At 41.8% G+C, this 20,675-nt stretch overlaps 1 protein-coding gene across 3 annotated transcripts in view; it reads left to right on the top strand.

Moving 5' to 3' along the window:
- SLCO4C1 (solute carrier organic anion transporter family member 4C1) overlaps nucleotides 1–20,675 on the top strand; it is a 101,240-nt gene that overhangs the window by 31,054 nt on the left and 49,511 nt on the right. For 2 of the 3 annotated variants that reach the window (XM_073344598.1, XM_073344596.2), the window contains exon 3: nucleotides 18,592–18,783. The exons of the other annotated variant lie outside the window; for it this stretch is intronic. In XM_073344598.1, the coding sequence (XP_073200699.1) occupies nucleotides 18,592–18,783 (192 nt within the window). The remainder of the gene's footprint in view (nucleotides 1–18,591; nucleotides 18,784–20,675) is intronic. 3 annotated transcript variants of the gene reach the window in all.

Here is a 20,675-nt window from a genome sequence, read left to right as displayed (position 1 = left end):
CTGAGGTTACTAAAATGTAGTATAATATGGTGCGTATCTAGTAGCTAAAAAGCTACTTGTGTAAACGAGACTACATATAAAATTTCACTGCATTTGAAAATAGAATTGAGTGTGAGAGATCCAAATAGAGTCTTAACTCTCATTCCTTTCTCCAACTGTCAGTTCTTATTAAAAGTGAAGCTTCTTATTCTTAAGAATTCTGGAAAAAGCAAAGGACATGGGGAGGGAAGAAGGAAGAGTACATGTTCACAGTGGTCTCACAGGCTGTTCAAATATGAACCTTACAAATGGTATTTTTAATGACTGGAATCCTATAACACAGGGATTAGCAACCTTTGGGACGTGGCCCCTCAGGGAAATCCACTGGTGGGCCGGGATGGTTTGTTTACCTGCAGTGTCTGCAGGTTCAGCCGATCATAGCTCCCACTGGCCTGGAGCCCAATGGGGGCCGTGGGAAGTGGCCGCCAGCACATCCCTCAGCCCTCACTGCTTCCTGCAGCCCCCATTGGCCTGGAATGGCGAACCGCAGCCAGTGGGAGCTGCAGTTGGCCGAAGTTGTGGACGCTGTAGGTAAACAAACCATCCTGGCCTGCCAGCAGATTTCCCTTATAGGCTGTGTGTGCCAAAAGTTGCCGATCCCTGCTGTAACACCTTGGAAGAGGTTATTTTGGGCTTAGTAACAGGAAACGTGGTCATCTAATGTTTAAAGCACAAGAGTTGGAAGATTTGGACTCTATTTCCAGTTTGGTCCCAGTCTTTCACTGATCTTGTGCACATCATTTGGGTCTCTATTTTCCCTTACCCCCACAAAACGAGTACTGGCAACTCCAAATGAAGAGAATGGAGCAGCTGGTCGTCAGAATACCTTGGAAGAGAAAGCCCTTAATTTCTCCAGCCATGGTTCTTTTGCCTTGCAAAAGAGAGCTATTAACCACAGTATCTCATAGGTGTACTATAAAGGTTAATTCATGTTGGTAAAGTGGAAGATGCAGTAGAAATGCAAATTATTGTGTAGTACATACAGGGTGAGATTGCCAGAAGCATTTAGCATTGACTTAATTTGTTAGGCATTTTTCCATTGATTTTAATACTATTGGCTTTAGTGGGAGCAAAGTTAGGCCAACAAGGAATATTCTGGGAAATCTCTCCCCCTTCCCTCCCACCAGTGTATTATTCATCCTCTGAGCAAATCCCCATGGCTGATGCCTGAAGATTCCAAAAATGTGACATCCCCCCCAACACACACACACACACACACTGTCTCCCATGTTCTGCAAAAGGTGTCAACTTAAATTAGATTATGAAACCTAAACCACAAATTCTTCTGACCATTTGTCTAGACAAATAGCCTAGTCTACCTAGCCTAGTCTACCTGCTGCAGCACAGGAGGAGGCGGATATCTGAAACAAAAAAAAATCAAATAAATTTTCTGTTCTTTCCAAGTCATGCTAAATAACTGTGGGGATTTCATATTTTGGATGCATGTTTTTCCCCCTCCAAGGCTATTTTGCCCCAATCTGAAATTTGCCACCATGAACATATCATACCAGTCTCTTGGTGCCTCCCAACTTCTGAATTTGACATAATTCACCATTTTATGTAAATAATCAAATGCTGACAAACTCCTAATATAAAGTATCCCTATGGTCAACTAGGCCTCTTTCCTCCCTACCTCTAACACTAAGCCCTGGTCTACACTAGGACGTTAGGTCGAATTTAGCAGCGTTAAATTGATGTAAACCTGCACCCGTCCACACAATGAAGCCCTTTATTTCGACTTAAAGGGCTCTTAAAATCGATTTCCTTACTCCACCCCTGACAAGTGGATTAGCGCTTAAATCGACGTTGCCGTCTCGAATTTGGGGTACTGTGGACACAATTCGATGGTATTGGCCTCCGGGAGCTATCCCAGAGTGCTCCATTGTGACCACTCTGGACAGCACTCTCAACTCAGATGCACTGGCCAGGTAGACAGGAAAAGAACCGTGAACTTTTGAATCTCATTTCCTGTTTGGCCAGCGTGGCAAGCTGCAGGTGACCATGCAGAGCTCATCAGCACAGGTGACCATGATGGAGTCCCAGAATCGCAAAAGAGCTCCAGCATGGACCGAACGGGAGGTACGGGATCTGATCGCTGTTTGGGGAGAGGAATCCATGCTATCAGAACTCTGTTCCAGTTTTCGAAATGCCAAAACCTTTGTGAAAATCTCCCAGGGCATGAAGGACAGAGGCCATAACAGGGACCCGAAGCAGTGCCGCGTGAAACTGAAGGAGCTGAGGCAAGCGTACCAGAAAACCAGAGAGGCGAACAGCTGCTCTGGGTCAGAGCCCCAAACATGCTGCTTCTATGATGAGCTGCATGCCATTTTAGGAGGTTCAGCCACCACTACTCCAGCCGTGTTGTTTGACTCCTTCAATGGAGATGGAGGCAATATGGAAGCAGGTTTTGGGGACGAAGAAGATGATAGCTCACAGCAAGCAAGCGGAGAAACCGGTTTTCCCGACAGCCAGGAACTGTTTCTCACCCTAGACCTGGAGCCAGTACCCCCCGAACCCACCCAAGGCTGCCTCCTGGACCCAGCAGGCGGAGAAGGGACCTCTGGTGAGTGTACCTTTTAAAATACTATGCTTGCTTTTAAACCATGTATGTGAAAGGATTACTTTGCCCTGGCATTTGCAGTTCTCCTAGATGTAGTCCTAAAGCCTTTGCAAAAGGTTTCTGGGGAGGGCAGCCTTATTGCGTCCTTCATGGTAGGACACTTTACCACTCCAGGCCAGTAACACGTACTCGGGAATCATTGTAGAACAAAGCATTGCAGTGTATGTTTGCTGGCATTCAGACAACATCCATTCTTTATCTCTCTGTGTTATCCTCAGGAGAGTGAGAGATAATTCATGGTCACCTGGTTGAAAGAGTGCTTTTCTTCAGGGGACACGCAGAGGAGCCCATTCCTGCTGGGCTGTTTGCCTGTGGCTAAACAGAAATGTTCCCTGCTGTTAGCCACAGGGAGGGGGGAAGGTTGAGGGGGTAGTCACGCGGTGGGAGGAGGCAAAATGCGACCTTGTAACGAAAGCACATGTGCTATGTATGTAATGTTAACAGCAAGGTTTACCCTGAAAGAGTGTAGCCACTGTTTTATAAAATGTGTCTTTTTAAATACCGCTGTCCCTTTTTTCCTCCACCAGCTGCATGTGTTTCAAGGATCACAGGATCTTCTCCTTCCCAGAGGCTAGTGAAGCTTAGAAAGAAAAAAAAACACTCGCAATGAAATGTTCTCCGAGCTCATGCTGTCCTCCCACAGACAGAGCACAGATGAATGCGTGGAGGCAAATAATGTCAGAGTGCAGGAAAGCACAAAATGACCGGGAGGAGAGGTGGCAGGCTGAAGAGAGTAAGTGGCGGGCTGAATCTCAAATGTGGTGGCAGCGTGATGAGAGGAGGCAGGATTCAATGCTGAGGCTGCTGCAGGACCAAACCAGTATGCTCCAGTGTATGGTTGAGCTGCAGCAAAGGCAGCTGGAGCACAGACTGCCACTGCTGCCCCTCTGTAACCAACCACCCTCCTCCCCAAGTTCCATAGCCTCCAGACGCCCAAGAACGCAGTGAGGGGGCCTCCGGCCAACCAGCCACTCCACCACAGAGGATTGCCCCAAAAAAAGAAGGCTGTCATTCAATAAATTTTAAAGTTGTAAACTTTTAAAGTGCTGTGTGGCATTTTCCTTCCCTCCTCCACCACCCCTCCTGGGCTACCTTGGTAGTCATCCCCCTATTTGTGAGATGAATGAATAAAGAATGCATGAATGTGAAGCAACAATGACTTTATTGCCTCTGCAAGCGATGATTGAAGGGAGGAGGGGCGGGTGGTTTCATCAAGGAGAAACAAACAGAACTTTCACACCATAGCCTGGCCAGTCATGAAACTGGTTTTCAAAGCTTCTGATGTGTACTGCGCCCTCCTGTGCTCTTCTAACCACCCTGGTGTCTGGCTGCGCGTAACCAGCAGCCAGGCGATTTGCCTCAACCTCCCACCCTGCCATGAACATCTCCCCCTTACTCTCACAGATATTGTGGAGCACACAGCAAGCAGTAATAACAGTGGGAATACTGGTTTCGCTGAGGTCTAAGCGAGTCAGTAAACTGTGCCAGTGTGCCTTTAAATGTCCAAATGCACATTCTACCACCATTCTGCACTTGCTCAGCCTGTAGTTGAACAGCTCCTGACTACTGTCCAGGCTGCCTGTGTATGGCTTCATGAGCCATGGCATTAAGGGGTAGGCTGGGTCCCCAAGGATACATATAGGCATTTCAACATCCCCATCAGTTATTTTCTGGTCTGGGAATAAAGTCCCTTCCTGCAGCTTTTGAAACAGACCAGAGTTCCTGAAGATGCAAGCATCATGCACCTTTCCCGGCTATCCCACGTTGATGTTGGTGAAACGTCCCTTGTGATCCACCAGAGCTTGCAGCACTATCGAAAAGTACCCCTTGCGGTTTATGTACTCAGCGGCTTGGTGCTCCAGTGCCAAGATAGGGATATGGGTTCCGTCTATAGCCCCACCACAGTTAGGGAATCCCATTGCAGCAAAGCCATCCACTATGACCTGCACATTTCCCAGGGTCACTACCCACATCTTTGATTGCATGGGCTACTTGCATCACAGCAGCCCCCACAGTAGATGTGCAAGCTTCCACAGGGCTATCGCCACTCACTTCTCAACTGTGAGGGCTGCTCTCACCTTGGTATTCATGTGCCTCAGGGCAGGGGAAAGCAAGTCAAAGTTCCATGAAAGTGCCCTTACGCATGCAAAAGTTTCACAGCCACTGGGAATCGTCCCAGACCTGCAACACTATGTGGTCCCACCAGTCTGTGCTTGTTTCCCGAGCCCAGAATCGGCGTTCCACAGCATGAACCTGCCCCATTAGCACCATGATGCATGCATTGGCAGGGCCCATGCTTTCAGAGAAATCTGTGTCCCTGTCCTGATCACTCACGTGACCGCACTGACGTCACCTCCTCGCCCAGTATCACTTTGCCAGGTTCTGGTGCTGCATATACTGCTGGATAATGTGTGTGGTGTTTAATGTGCTCCTAATTGCCAAAGTGAGCTGAGCAGCCTCCATGCTTGCCTTGGTATGGCGTCCGCACAGAAAAAAGGCACAGAACGATTGTCTGCCATTGCTCTGACAGAGGGAGGGGCAACTGACGACACTGCTTTCAGGGTTGGCTTCAGGGAGCTAAAATCAACAAAGGGGGTGTCTTTACATCAAGGAGTATTTCAGGCAGGACTTCACGGAGGGTTCCAATAAGAAATGGTGCACCTAAGTTATCGTTGTTATTGGAACAAGGAGGTTAGCCTGGCCTCTGATTGATACATGGCTAGATTTACCTCGCTGCACCTTCTCTGTGAGTGACTGCAGTGTGACCTAGAGGAATGAGTCCCCTAGACAGGGGAGGAGGCAAATGAGTACAAAACAAATCTGGTCTCTTTCTTGTTTTGACCCACTCCCTGTATCTTTTACATCTTTGGCTGGCAGCAGACGGTGCAGAAGGACTGCATGCCATCCACATCTCATGGCTGCTTGGCAGAAGATGGTACAATACGACTACTAGCAATCCTCATCTCTTGCCTGCCTGGCAGAAGATGGTACAGTACGACTGCTAGCAGTCCGTATCGCCTGCCCGCTCACCATAAGACGGTTCAATAGGACTGACTGCAGGACTAAAGAGAATGACCTGGTCAAGTCACTCCAAATTTAGTCCCTGCGCCCATGTCTGCCCAGGCGCTCCCAGCCGACGTGGCCAGGAGCACCTCGGACACGACGAGGACGACTACCAATCGTATTGCACCGTCTGCTGCCAGAAGGCAATGGGTTGCTGCTACTGTGCAGCAAAGCCGTACCGCTTCTGCCAGCACCCAGGAGACATAGGGTGACGGTTACCTGAGCGGGCTCCATGCTTGCAGTGGTATGGCGTCTGCACAGGTAACTCAGGAAAAAAGGCGCGAAATGATTGTCTGCCCTTGCTTTCACAGAGGGAGGGAGGGAACGGGGGCCTGATGATATGTACCCAGAACCACCCGCAACAATGTTTTAGCCCCATCAGGCATTGGGATCTCAACCCAGAATTCCAATGGGCAGTGGAGACTGCGGGAACTGTGGGATAGCTACCCACAGTGCAACGGACAGTTCAACGCTCCGGAAGTCTACTCGAGCCTCGGTACTGTGGAAGCACTCCGCTGAGTTAATGCACTTAGAGCATTTTCTGTGGGGACACACACTCGAATATATAAAACCGATTTCTAAAAAACCCGACTTCTATAAATTCGACCTTATTCCGTAGTGTAGACTTACCCTAAGAAAATTACATCACCTGAAGTTCTTCTGGAATTTTAGAGGGCAGGTAAATAGGATTCATTTAAACTCTTTAGTCCCCAATCTGATACAGGATCACATTACCAGACTTCCATTACAAGCATTCCTTTCTCTTGCTATAAGCTTATGTTTTATTGCTATCTTCCAGCCAAAATTAGGAACAAACTCCCTTTCATGAATTGGAAATTGTCTTTACCTACTCTAAATTAGGGATACCATAGTAGCAACAAAACATGCTCTCAGGTGGGCTGATATCACTTCTGGGATTCTCCCAACTCCTTGAGGCCAGCGGAATCAAAAAATTGATGATCAGTTCAAATTCTGATCTTGATGATAGTGCAGGGCGTTAATTTTAAGTAGCGAATAATAATGGCCATGGCCACAAACATAATTTGCTTTAAAGGCAGTCTTTGGACTTATGACACAATTGGTTCCTGAAATTTGTATTGTGAATCAAAACGTCATAACTCGGAACTGCAATCCACTCCATTGTGGGACCGAGCATTGTAAAGTCAAAACTAATTGTCGTAAGTTGAATCAGGTGTCAATTCAGAAACATTGTAAATTCTCATGTGTGGGAACATAACTTGAATTTAATAATAGTCCCATGTAATTGCCCAGATAAACTTGAACGTTTGTTGCCCACCTCTGAAGTATTTGGAATGAGAATTTTGTTTGGATGCATTTCTTAATCTCAAATTCCCATAGAGACTTGCTAACAAGGACCAACTCCTAAAATCTCATTCCAACAATTTTCAGTCAGGCACTTATGTTATGGCATCATCTGCTAACTTGTGAATGAGTACATATCTAAAAATACATGTATACAGTAAAGTATGTGAAACTTTTGTAATATTGCAAGTGGCAGCATGTCATAGTAATATACATAGTATATTTTTATGGCTATGGGATAGAGTGGTGATTTTCTTAATCAAATCAGGAAACAATCTATTTAGAAAAGTAGCTAAAACCAGCATCCAATACCCGCTCTAAAATTCCTGTTGCTAAATTTGCAGACTGTCTAATATCAAATCTGAGGTAATCTGAAGTTTGAGTGCTCCTTGCCTTGTGATCCATTGGATATTCTATCCTTCATACCTACATATTGTATATGGAAATGGATTAAAACAAGTTCTTAATTTAAAGCGAAACTAAAATTATAAATTTCAGCTTGTACAAAAGGCACAAGAAAGGAATTTCTAGATAAAATCCAGAATCTGTGACCTTGTCTAGAAGTTTTCAAACACAAGCTTTAAAATGATCTAGGATAATCACTTATTCATTGGAATTGCTGGTTTAAGTTACCTGGGTCTGAAGCATAAAAAAAGAGGAGGGGCAGTGGGATGGGGTGGTAGAGCTGAAGTACCTGAAACAATGTTACAAGTATTGATAGATTAAGTTAGGAGCTCCCTCTAAAAAAACCAAAAAGGAGTACTTGTGGCACCTTAGAGACTAACAAATTAAGTACTCCTTTTCTTTTTGTGGATACAGACTAACATGGCTGCTACTTTAAGCTCCCTCTAGTGGCCTGTCATCTTATTGTAAGCAGTTTCATTTTACAGTTAAATAGATTCCCATGGTTTGCATCATGTCATTCCCTGATTAATGACAACATTGCAATGTTAATATACACAAATTTAAACAGAGGATTAAATATCCTTCTAAAACTTTGTCAGATGTCTCCCTTGTCATCTGAGAAATTTAAAATATTGGCATTTTAGATAATGAATTTAATGGTCTGTTCTGGTCAGTTTAAAAATAATCACTGATGCAATCTTCCCAATTTATTATGTGTGCACTTAGTGTGCTAGAGGAGTTCAGTGGTGAGGGTACTAGCTAGGACCATGGGAGATGAGGGGTCAGGTTCCAGCTCTGCCACAGATTTCCTCTGTAACCATGGACAAGTCACTTAACCTCTCTGTGCATTAATTCTCCATCTGTAAAATGGACAATGATGCTTCCGTACTTCACAGGAGTGTTGTGACAATAGCTAAACTTAAAAAAATTGAGACATTCAGACACTGATGGGGGCAATATAAGTACTTTAGAATTCCTGTAATTGAAACTAGGAAATTCTAGGATAGCTTCTCTTTTCTTTGTTATTAAATATGTGCATGTTGAATCAAAGAGTATAACTTCAAATGAACTAAGTTACCCATCTTCAGGATTGTCAATTTAAAATAGTATTTAATTACTATTAATATAGTATGTGGCTTAAGTCAAATTTCTCAGATCTCTTTCTAGTGGACAAATATCTTAATCCAAAAAACTACTTCCAAAACTGTCAGTTGATTACCTTTTTAGAAGACTCAACAAGGACACCAAGAACTGAAGGGGAAGAGAATGAACTCCTCTTGCCCCTCACCTTTTCTTACCTCAGATACTATGTTGGCTATCCCAGTTTACAGCTGGGATACTTTGGAGTGGTGTATCTTTTCTATGGCTGTGAGTCTTCACATTTCTGTGCTCTACATTATAAATGCCTTTCAAAATAAATTCACAGATATGTAACAAAAACCTAACCAATCTATCAAATAAAATAAGATGGGACTGAGGAGGAGGAATAATTTCAACTTTCTGATTCAGTGTTTTATATAAAAAATTACTTAAAATTAATTATCTTGGTTTAGTCTCAATTTTTAAAATCTCTCTTCAGAATACAATCTATAAGATGTACTCATTAACTGTTCAAGGTGTGTGTGTGTGTGTGTGTGTGTGTGTGTGTGTGTTAACTCAATGATTTACTGATAAGGAGTGCCATGTGACATTCCTGACTGCATAAATATACAAGCACTTCCAGCACACATACCCTCTTGCAGATTTTTAGTACAGACCTTGCCAGTGATTTGAGTGAAACTTTGATGGTTGAGTCACAAATTCCTGAAAAATGACTCCTATTAGAAATGCTGATAACCTTAAATATATCTAAATAATATAATTACAACATAGTCTACTCCTGTGGTTCTGAAGATACAAAACTGGAGCGCTGAGACTAACAGTCAAGATAAATTTCAGAGTAGCAGTCGTGTTAGTCTGTATCTGCAAAAAGAACAGGAGTACTTGTGGCACCTTAGACTAGCAAATTTATTTGAGCATAAGCTTAAGTGGGCTACAGCCCACTTCATCGGATGCATAGAATGGAATATATAGTAAGACTATATATAACACACACAACATGAAAAGATGGAAGTAGCCATACCAACTGTAAGAGGCTAATTAATTAAGTTGAGCTATTATCAGCAGGAGAAAAAAAACTTGTAGTGATAATCAAGATGGCCCCTATAGACAGTTGTCAAGAAGGTGTGAGGATACTTAACGTGGGGAAATAGATTCAATATGTGTAATGACCCAGCCACTCCCAGTCTCTAGTCAGACCCAAGTTAATGGTATCTAGTTTGTATATTAATTCAAGCTCAGCAGTTTCTCGTTGGATTCGGTTTTTGAAGCTTTTCTGTTGCAAAATTGCCACCTTTAAAGTCTGTTACTGAGTGGTCAGAGAGGTTGAAGTGTTCTCTGACTGGTTTTTGAATGTTATGATTCCTGATGTCAGATTTGTGTCCATTTATTCTTTTGTATAGAGACTGTCTGGTTTGGCCAATATATGTGGCAGAGGGGCATTGCTGACACACATCACATTGGTAGATGTGCAGGTGAACAAGCCCCTGATGGCATGACTAATGTGATTAGGTCCTATGATGGTGTCACTTGAATAAATATGTGGACAGAGTTGGCATTGGGCTTTGTTACAAGGATAGGTTCCTGGGTTAGTGTTTTTGTTGTGTGGTTGCTGGAGAGTATTTGCTTCAGGTTGGGGGCTGTCTATAAGCAAGGACTGGTCTGTCTCCCAAGATCTGTGAGAGCGAGGGATCATTTTTCAGGATAGGTTGTAGATTTTTGATGATGCGCTGGAGAGGTTTTAGTTGGGGGCTGAAGGTGACAGCTAGTGGCATTCTGTTATTTTCTTTGTTGGGCCTGTCTTGTAGTTTGTGACTTCTGGGTACTCTTCTGTCAATCTGTTTCTTCGCTTCAGCAGGTGGGTACTGTAGTTGTAAGAATGCTTGATGGAGATCTTGTAGGTGTTTGTCTCTGTCTGAGGGATTGTCAGTTGTATCTTAGATCAGTGGTTCTCAAAGCCGGTCTACCGCTTGTTCAGGGAAAGCCCCTGGTGCGCCCGGTTTGTTTACCTGCCGCATCCCCAGATTCGGCCGATTGCAGCTCCCACTGGCCGCAGCTCACTGCTCCAGGCCAATGGGGCTGTGGGAAGCGGCATGGGCCAAGTGACATGCTGGCCCCCATTTCTGCAGCCCCCGGTGGCCTGGAGCGGCAACCGTGGTCAGTGGGAGCCGCAATCAACCGAACCTGTGGACGCGACAGGTAAACAAACCAGTCCTGTGTGCTAGGGGCTTTCCCTGAACAAGGTTTGAGAACCAGTCTTAGAGCTTGGCTGTAGACAATGGATAATGTGGTGTGTCCTGGATGGAAGCTGGAGGCATATAGAAAGAAGAAGTGGGACTGCTAAACACTGAGGATGGAGTGGAGGTCAAGGATAATCTAGGCATGGCCCAATATCTAAACAAATACTTTGCCTCAGTCTTTAATAACACTAAAGAGGATCTTGGGGATAATGGTAGCATGACAAATGGGAATGAGGATATGGAGGTAGACATTACCGTATTTGAGGTAGAAGCAAAACTCAGACAGCTTACTGGGACTAAATCGGGGGGCCCAGATAATCTTCAAAGAATATTAAAGGAACTGGCACATGAAATTGCAAACCCATTAGCAAGAATTTTTAATGAATCTGTAAACTCAGGGGTTGTACTGTATGATTGGAGAATTGCTAACATAGTTCCTATTTTTAAGAATGGGGAAAAGTGATCTGGGTAATTATAGGCCTGTTAGTTTGACATCTGTAGTATGCAAGGTCTTGGAAAAAATTTTGAAGGAGAAAGTAGTTAAGGACATTGAGGTCAATGGTAAATGGGACAAAATACAACATGGTTTTACAAAAGGTAGATCTTGCCAAACTAACCTGATCTCCTCCTTTGAGAAAGTAGATTTTTTTAGACAAAGGAAATGCAGTGTATCTAATTTACCTAGATTTCAGTAAGGTGTTTGATACCGTGCCACATGGGGAATTAGTTAAATTGGATAAGATGGGAATCAATAGGAAAATTGAAAGGTGGATAAGGAATTGGTTAAAGGGGAGACTACAACAGGTCCTACTGAAAGGTGAACTGTCAGGCTGGAGGGAGGTTACCAGTGGAGTTCCTCAAGGATCGGTTTTGGGACCAATCTTTTTATTACTAACCTTGGCACAAAAAGTGGGAGTGTGCTAATAAAGTTTGCAGATGATACAAAGCTGGGAGGTATTGCCAATTTAGAGAAGGACAGGGATATCCTACAGGAGGATCTGGATGACCTTGTAAACTGGAGTAATAGTAATAGGATGAAATTTAATTGAAAAGTGTAAGGTCATGCATTCAGGGATTAACAACAAGAATTTTAGTTATAAGCTAGGGACATATCAATTAGAAGTAATGGAGGAGGAGAAGGACCTTGGAGTATTGGTTGATCATAGGAGGACTCTGAGCTGCTAATGTGATATGGTCGTGAAAAAAGCTAATGCGGTCTTGGAATGCATCAGGAGAGGTATTTCTAGTAGGGATAAGGAGGTTTTAGTACTGTTATACAAGGCACTGGTGAGACCTCACCTGGAATACTGTGTGCAGTTCTGGTCTCCATGTTTAAGTAGTATGAATTCAAACTGGAACAGGTACAGAGAAGGGCTACTAGGATGATCTGAGGAATGGAAAACTTGTCTTATGAAAGGAGACTCAAGGAGCTCAGCTTGCTTAGCCTAACTAAAAGAAGGTTGAGGGGAGATAGGATTGCTCTCTATAAATATATCAGAGGGATACATACTGGAGAGGGAGAGGAATTATTTAAGCTCAGTACCAATGTGGACACAAGAACAAATGGATATAAACCGGCCACCAGGAAATTTAGACTAGAAATTAGACGAAGGTTTCTAACCATCAGAAGAGTGAAGTTTTGGAATAGCCTTCCAAGGGAAGCAGTGGGGGCAAAAGATCTATCTGGCTTTAAGATTAAACTCGATAAGTTTATGGAGGAGATGATATGATGGGATAACATGGTTTTGGTAATTAAATATTTATGGTAAATAGGCCCGATGGCCTGTGATGGAATATTAGATGGGGTGGGATCCGAGTTACCCTGGAAAGAATTTTCTGTACTGTCTGGCTGATGAATCTTGCCCATATACTCAGGGTTTAGCTGATCGCCATATTTGGGGTTGGGAAGGAATTTTCTTCCAGGGCAGATTGGAAAAGGCCCTGGAGGTTTTTTGCCTTCCTCTGTAGGATGGGGCACAGGTCACTTGCTGGAGGATTCTCTGCTCCTTGAAGTCTTTAAACTAAGATTTGAGGACTTCAATAGCACAGATATAGGTGTGAGGTTTTTTGCAGGAGTGGTGGGTGAAATTCTGTGGCCTGTGTTGTGCAGGAGGTCAGACCTAAATATCTATGAATCTAGGTAGGTATAGCAGTCAGTAGGTTTCTGGTGTAGGGTGGTGTTTATGTGACCGTTGCTTATTAGTACAGTAGTGTCCAGGAAATGGACTGCTTGCGTGGATTGGTCTAGGCTGAGACATCCCACCATCAACCTCAGCCTAGACCAATGAGAAACTGCTGAGCTTGAATATGCTAACTAGATACCATTAACTTGGTTTGAATAGAGACTGGGAGTGGTTGGGCTATTACACATATTGAATCTATTTCCCCATGTTAAGTATCCTCACACCTTCTTGTCAACTGTCTAAATGGGCCATCTCGATCACTACAAAAGTTTTCTCCTGCTGATAATAGCTCAACTTAATTAGCCTCCTACAGTTGGTATGGCTACTTCCACCTTTTCATGTTCTCTATATGTATATCTATCTTCTTACTATATGTTCCATTCTATGCATCCGATGAAGTGGGCTGTAGCCCATGAAAGCTTATGCTCAAATAAATTGGTTAGCCTCTAAGGTGCCAAAAGTACTCCTGTTTTTAGTCAAGATAAAGCATCTTGGGAGCATGCAAGTTCAGAAGAGCCAACCAACTGAAGGAGATATGTTCCTACTGAGTTCACAATCAATGACAGACCATGTGTCATTAGATTGCAGCATTTTTACTTATCAAGGGTGGAGATGGAAAAAAACTTAAATCCTTGTCATATAATGGCAAAATACTTATTGATTTTGTTTACATTAAGTACCTTCAAGCCACCCACACTGTTTGAATATCTCCTGATCTCTACTCATCCTCTCAGCTGATGGACTTGTGTCCTACTGTGCTTCATCAGCTTCCTACTAAGGAATCATTTGAAGCTGAAGGTCATGGGTTTAAAGATGTGAGCTTTACTCTTAAGCACTAGAAAAAAGTATATAGTGAAAGGGATGCTAATCCTAGAATAGTACTTGGTTGAACATCTATCCATAGCCTTAAATATTGTATAGCTTTCATATTATAAGGGAACAGAATTACTTGGGACAAAATTTATAGAGCATCCACCATTTACTCTAGTCTAAACCAGCAAGTGGCCCATTTATGTCATGTCCCGTGCTTCAGAGGAAGGTAAACTCCCCTGATGGTCCCTCCCAATCTGATCTGGGTGAAAATTCATTTTTGGATTGTTCAGAGGCCTATGTGAAATCAGTTTAGTAAGGTTTTAAAATCATAAACAAAACCACCACCAAATGGATTTAAACCCCTTCCCTTGCTTTCTGCCTCCTCTCCACTTCTCAGTAGTGTCATTAGAAAAGCCACAAATTCATAGAAGCAGGAGAATCAACTCCCTCTTAGTTTCATGATTGCCTATTTGTTGAGCATTGTGGAGGAGCTTGCACTAGCTTTGCCTACTCAAAGCTGTGTGTGAAAGGGAGGGCTTCATTCTCTAGGTCTTTCAATGTTGACAATCTTGTTTTTTACAAAAAGGAAGAAAACAAAACCAAATGTTAGTAAAAATGTAATTAGATTTAGTGTCTCATTGCTAAATATTATGAAAGCCTGATTGTGTGAAATAAATGTAGGAGTTAGTCACCCATGCAAATGATTAATGTGCCTTAAGATATTAAAAAAGCTGCAAATTCTGTAAAATAGTTCCATTAAAAAAGTGACTTGAGGGTAAATTTATTTAAATCCAAATAACTACAGTGAACATCTTGATGTTCATTTGGGTGAATTTTCAGGACCTGCTAGGCACAAAACTAAAATTTTTTTAGCAGTATCCCATAAATAAAAAGTGGGTCATTGTATGGCAGATGGTTGCAAATAAAAATGCAGTTTTTGATATAAGCAGAGTAACCAAAATATTTTCCTAAAGAACCCCAGGATCTTGGCTCCCCTTTTGTAAATGTTTTAATAAATATCAATGTAGATTTTATTGATTAAATATTTTGATTGTAATAGTTAATTGGATATATTTAAAGGCAATGATTGTGCATTACCAAGTAGTGAAATGTATATATTGCTTAAGCTATTGGAATCCTGGGTATTCAAATGGAAATTGTTCTTACAGCTTATGATGTTCTTTAAAGAATTGACCACAAAACAGCATCTGTAATGGATAAACAGAACAATGTACTTAAGACAGAAAATTACATTTAGATAGACAGTTCTCCCAAAAGTAAAGAAAGCAAAGAACAGACTGGTGTACATTCCTTTGCCCTGTTCACATAGAACTATTCTGGTGCTAGGAACTTTAGGCATGTGAATCTTTGAAAGGGGAGAACTTGTTTCCTAATGCTAGTTCATGGTGTAATAAAAGCTCTAATTTTTTTTGGCCAAAATTTATGTACATGTAATGGGAACTGCATATGATCTGGTGTCTTTCATTTATCTCTTGTACACAGCTATATGTATTGTGCACTTTAATGTGCCTTCAAAAAAAATCTAAATTTAATGATTTTAGTATCATCTTTCGTGTTTAATTTACTTTGATGTTAACTATATACAACGATGCCAGTTTCCAACATCCCTTTGTGTCCTTTGTCCACTCCTGTCTATTTGGTTTTCTCCTATCTTGCCTGTGTGTGTGAGAAATGATCTAGTTTGTCTCAGGCCCCATTTTTTTCATTAGTCTTCCATAAAAACCTACTTCTCCATGACATTCACACATGGATGGTGGAGGTGGGGAAAGGAGGATTTTTTTTAAAGTAAGTATCTTAGGTAGGTTTTTTTTTTTTTTTTTTATCTTTGAGGACATCTTGTGTCTCTTAAGTCTGTCTCCTAGATTATTAGCTTGCTCTTAGTCAAGGACTCTTGATTATTGCTCTTGAATAATGCCAAACATGATCTGCTGTTCATATATAAAAAAATAATTCAATTTGCATACTACTGAGATCAGTGTTCCCTCTAATTTTTGACAGGCTGTGTGCCCCCAAAATTTCTTCTGTGCAATTTTTTGTGCACATGGTATTTCAACGTGTGTACAGGGTTTAGGATCTGTGTGCCCACGCACACATCTTAGAAGGAACAGTGACAGATTATCTTTCAATTCGCTAGAACTCGGATAAACTTTACCTATTTGCTGTGTTTATCTAGCATTAATGTACAACTACAAATGTTTTCTGGGTCATCACATATGAGGAATATTGCAGTACTTATGAGCTGTTAATGCATACTGTAGAAGTCAAATCTTTACAATGTATCCTGCCATAAAAACACTTCATGTACTATAGAATAAAGTTTGACACATTGTGTGTATTCATTTTGTCTAAAGTTAGCCAGAAGTCAGTTGGACTTTAGATAGAAAAAACTATATACACTTTCATAAAAAAGGCTTTGAAAAGTATTGAAATGTATTTATGTGCTGTTTCTAATATCTTTTAGAATGCCAAGAGATCTTTTTTCATGGTAAAGAACACAAGATCTATTGCTAAAAACCTGGGTTATTTTGGGTTAATTAAAAGGGCTAAAAAGGTTTCTAAAGCTCTGCTCCTGTTCAAAACTACTACAATAACTTAAAATATGGAGGCTCACTGAGGCCTGGTCTACACTATGGGGGGAGATCAATCTAAATTACACAACTTCAGCTTCGTGAATAACGTAGCTGAAGTTGATGTATTTAGATCTATTTACCGCAGGGTCCACACTATGCTACGTCGACGGGAGATGCTCTCTTATTGACTCCCCTGGTGCTCCTCATTCAGGTGGAGTACAGGAGTTGATGGGAGAGTGACCTGCGGTTGATTTAGCGGGTCTTCACTAGACCCGCTAAATTGATTGCCAATGCATTGATTGCCATGTGTCGGTCAGTAAGAGTAGACAAGCCCTTAGAGGAATTGGTGCTGAGTTCTTCCCTCCAAGTGCAAGGATTTGTCCTTTCAAAGAGGGAAGGACCAGTTATTCCCAGCTGCCCCTGAGGTTGCCTTACTTTCTACAGCAGCTTCCCCCTACAGCAGCTTCCTTAAGAGCCTTACTGCCATTGAGTACTCTACATCCTTCCACCATGGCTGCACGCTCTACCTTCTACCCTAAGGAGAGAGGGATGGTAATACCCATACCATTTTTATTAATGTTAACTTCTGCATGGGTTTCTGCTCAGAAACTTGCCATGCCCCAAGAGCTCCAGCCCCTCTTCTACAGTGTAAATTAAAAGTAGCATTGGGTACAAAGTGTGTGTAGGTTTGTTAGTAACAAATTCTCTAAAAACTGAAAAATTGCCTCACCTGACTTAATGGAAAGTAGTAGGAAAATACTGCTCATTGACCAGACTAGTGTATGAAGTTTCAATCTGAAGTGAATTTATATGGCATCTTAAACTTTTTTTTTCTTTTAAAGAAAGGCGTTTATAATGGAAAAGGATGACAGCCTTCATCATAGTAGCTTTTTCTGCCAACTCTTCAAGAATTCATGTTTGGTTCTGAATGATCACTAGATAATTTCTGTTCTCTTCTGATGCTGAATTTATGGCTTGCTTGTTAATGAAATACTGTGCCAGCTATATTGCTCCTTTGCTAGCATTGGTAGGGTCAAAAAGTACCCTTTGGCTTAATTTATAAAACACCACTGTAGAAACTGTTATTTAGTCATGCTCCTGGAGGGATGATTCTGAATGTTTGTTTTGCATTCTGTGGATAAACATAACCTACTTATCACTTTACTGTAAGCATTCTAAAACATTTTTTACAATAGCTGAGAATTACCCAGTACAGCCATTCTGTCAAATGAGTGGGATTTTTCCTCTTCAGGATTGCACGTGTATATACAGACATTTGCAAAGAACACTGCACATACTCTTGTTCTGTTCTGTCAAATAAGATTAAGGCTGTTTGATGTCTGTGGAAAATCAGTAATACCCCAGAGGGGATGAAAAGGGGAGAATGCATGTAAGCAAGGAAAAGTGATCTATTACATATAACTAACTTAAGTATCTGAAAAAAGTTGTGCATTAACACAATTCCTTCTGCTGTGTGTGTGTGAGTAAAAAAGAAATTCCAGTAATGTAGTTTCCTCATTCTAGGAATTAAATCAATGACATTTGTTGTCAGGGGGAGATTGCTAGGGTGTAACCTATTAAATAGGAACACTTTCTTACAAACCTAATTTTTTTTTCCCTCTTTTCAGGAGAGGAAGGTGGTTGAATCTTTTAAAAAGATATTTTTCTTCTATCCCCTTTCCTCAATCTTCTAAGACTTAGTTAAGCAGTGGAGGGCGTTTTAGTGCCTATCAGTATTGCTCCATATCAGTTGGAGCACTGATTAAACAATAACCTCGATTTTAAATTATACATTTCTCTATATTCTTTAACTTGGAGCATTGCAAGTTACAATGGTATCAGAGAATTCTGTTTGATATCTTGTTGCATGCAGAACTCATCCTCTAAACAAGAGGATTAATTCAGGGTATTTGGGCAATCAAAAATTAAAAAGGTGCCCACTTTTATGAGCAATTTTCCCACTTTCCCTTGTCTGGTAGGGAAATATCCTCATTTTTCATATGGGAATATTGTGGCACAGAGACGCTCAGTGACATGTCTGAGGTCTCACAGGAAATTGTAAAAGAGCTGGAATGAGAAGGCTAGGAATAGAGTAATCCTGTGCTATTAACTACAGAATGCATTATATACATGGTGCTTCCTTACCTTTATAAACAAGCTATATGATGAGTCAGTCAACTGTACTTTATTAATGTCTCTATAAATGTGTTTTTTAGATACCTGTCAATTATCAGGAACTAACATTGCTAACTTCAGTTGCAATACCAAAGAGTCTTCACTCTCCAACTACCTCTATGTCTTCATCCTGGCACAGCTGCTACTGGGAGTTGGAGGAACTCCCCTGTACACCTTGGGCACCGCCTTCATTGATGATAGTGTCCCAAAATACAAATCTTCTCTCTACATAGGTAATATTGTTTTAAAATTTAAATTGGTAGCAAGAGATTGAATGAATACTTTGATATTTATAAAGAAAATGAGTATTTGTGGCACCTTAGAGACTAATACAAAAATTAGTCAGTCTGAGGTGCCACAAGTACTCAGTCTGTATTCACAAAAAGAAAATAACACGGCTGTTACTCTGAAACCTGTTTTTATAAATATTGTAATTTAAAAAATCTGCTAGTAGAAAGTGATCATAAATGTTGTAAACACAACACTTCTCATTAAGGAGTTGAAGTAACAGATTTGCTTGCTGATGACTTTATATAGCAGTCGTTTCTGCAGTGGTTGCTGTAATGGTTGGCATGTAGATGTTTTGGAAACAGACAAGGCTATGCTTATTGTTTCAGCAGGATGGAAATTTGCTGAATAGCTATTTTATGTGTTTAATAGGGTGGGTCAGGACGAACCCCACAGTATCTTGAACACTTCACCCAACCTCTTATTCTCATATTTCAGAGTAACAGCCGTGTTAGTCTGTCTTCGCAAAAAGAAAAGGAGTACTTGTGGCACCTTAGAGACTAACAGATTTATTTGAGCATGAGCTTTTGTGAGCTGTAGCTCACTTCATCGGATGCATACTGTATAAAAACATCTTCTGTATTTTCCACACACAAACCATGAAAATGGGTGTTTATCACTACAAAAGGTTCTCTCCCCCACCCTACTCTCCTGCTGGTAATAGCTTATCTAAAGTGATCACTCTTACAATGCGTATGATAATCAAGGTGGGCCATTTCCAGCACAAATCCAGGGTTTAACAAGAACGTCTGAGGAACAGTGTGTGTGTGGGGGGGGGGGGGGTGGGAATAAACAAGGGAAAATGTTACGTTTTATAATGAATCAACCACTCCCAGTCTCTATTCAAGCCTAAGTTAATTGTATCCAATTTGCAAATTAATTCCAATTCAGCAGTCTCTCGTTGGAGTCTGTTTTCGAAGTGTGTTTTTGTTGAAGGATAGTCACTTTGAGATCAGAAATAGAGTGACCAGAGAGATGGAAGTGTTCTCTGACTGGTTTATGAATGTTATAATTCTTGACATCTGATTTGTGTCCATTTATTCTTTTACGTAGAGACTGTTCAGTTTGCCCAATGTTCATGGCAGAGGGGCATTGTTGGCACATGGTGGCATATATCACATTGGTAGATGTGCAGGTGAACGAGCCTCTGATAGTGTGGCTGATGTTATTAGGCCCTGTGATGGTGTCCCCTGAATAGATATGTGGGCACAGTTGGCAACGGGCTTTGTTGCAAGGATAGGTTCCTGGGTTAGTGGTTCTGTTATGTGGTTGCTGGTGAGTATTTGCTTCAGGTTGGGGAGCTGTCTGTAGGCAAGGACTGGCCTGTCTCAAGATTTGAGAGAGTGTTGGGTCATCCTTCAGGATAGGTTGTAGATCCCTCATAATGCGTTGGAGGGGTTTTAGTTGGGGGCTGAAGGCTAGTGGCATTTTATTTTCTTTATTTGTTTTATTGTCCTGTAGTAGGTAACTTCTGGGAACTCTTCTGGCTCTGTCAATCTGTTTCTTCACTTCAGCAGGTGGGTATTGTAGTCGTAAGAAAGCTGGATAGAGATCTTGTAGGTGTTTGTCTCTGTCTGAGGGGTTGGAGCAAATGCGGTTGTATCGCAGAGCTTGGCTGTAGACGATGGATCGTGTGGTGTGGTCAGGGTGAAAGCTGGAGGCATGTAGGTAGGAATAGCAGTCAGTAGGTTTCCGGTATAGGGTGGTGTTCATGTGACCATTGTTTATTAGCACTGTAGTGTCCAGGAAGTGGATCTCTTGTGTGGACTGGTCCAGGCTGAGGTTGATGGTGGGATGGAAATTGTTGAAATCATGGTGGAATTCCTCAAGGGCTTCT

Source organism: Lepidochelys kempii, chromosome 5 (genome assembly GCF_965140285.1).
Source record: "Lepidochelys kempii isolate rLepKem1 chromosome 5, rLepKem1.hap1, whole genome shotgun sequence".
Taxonomy (NCBI): Eukaryota; Metazoa; Chordata; order Testudines; family Cheloniidae; genus Lepidochelys; species Lepidochelys kempii.
Note: the sequence above shows the minus strand (reverse complement) of the source record. Positions and strands in the feature narration are given on the sequence as shown.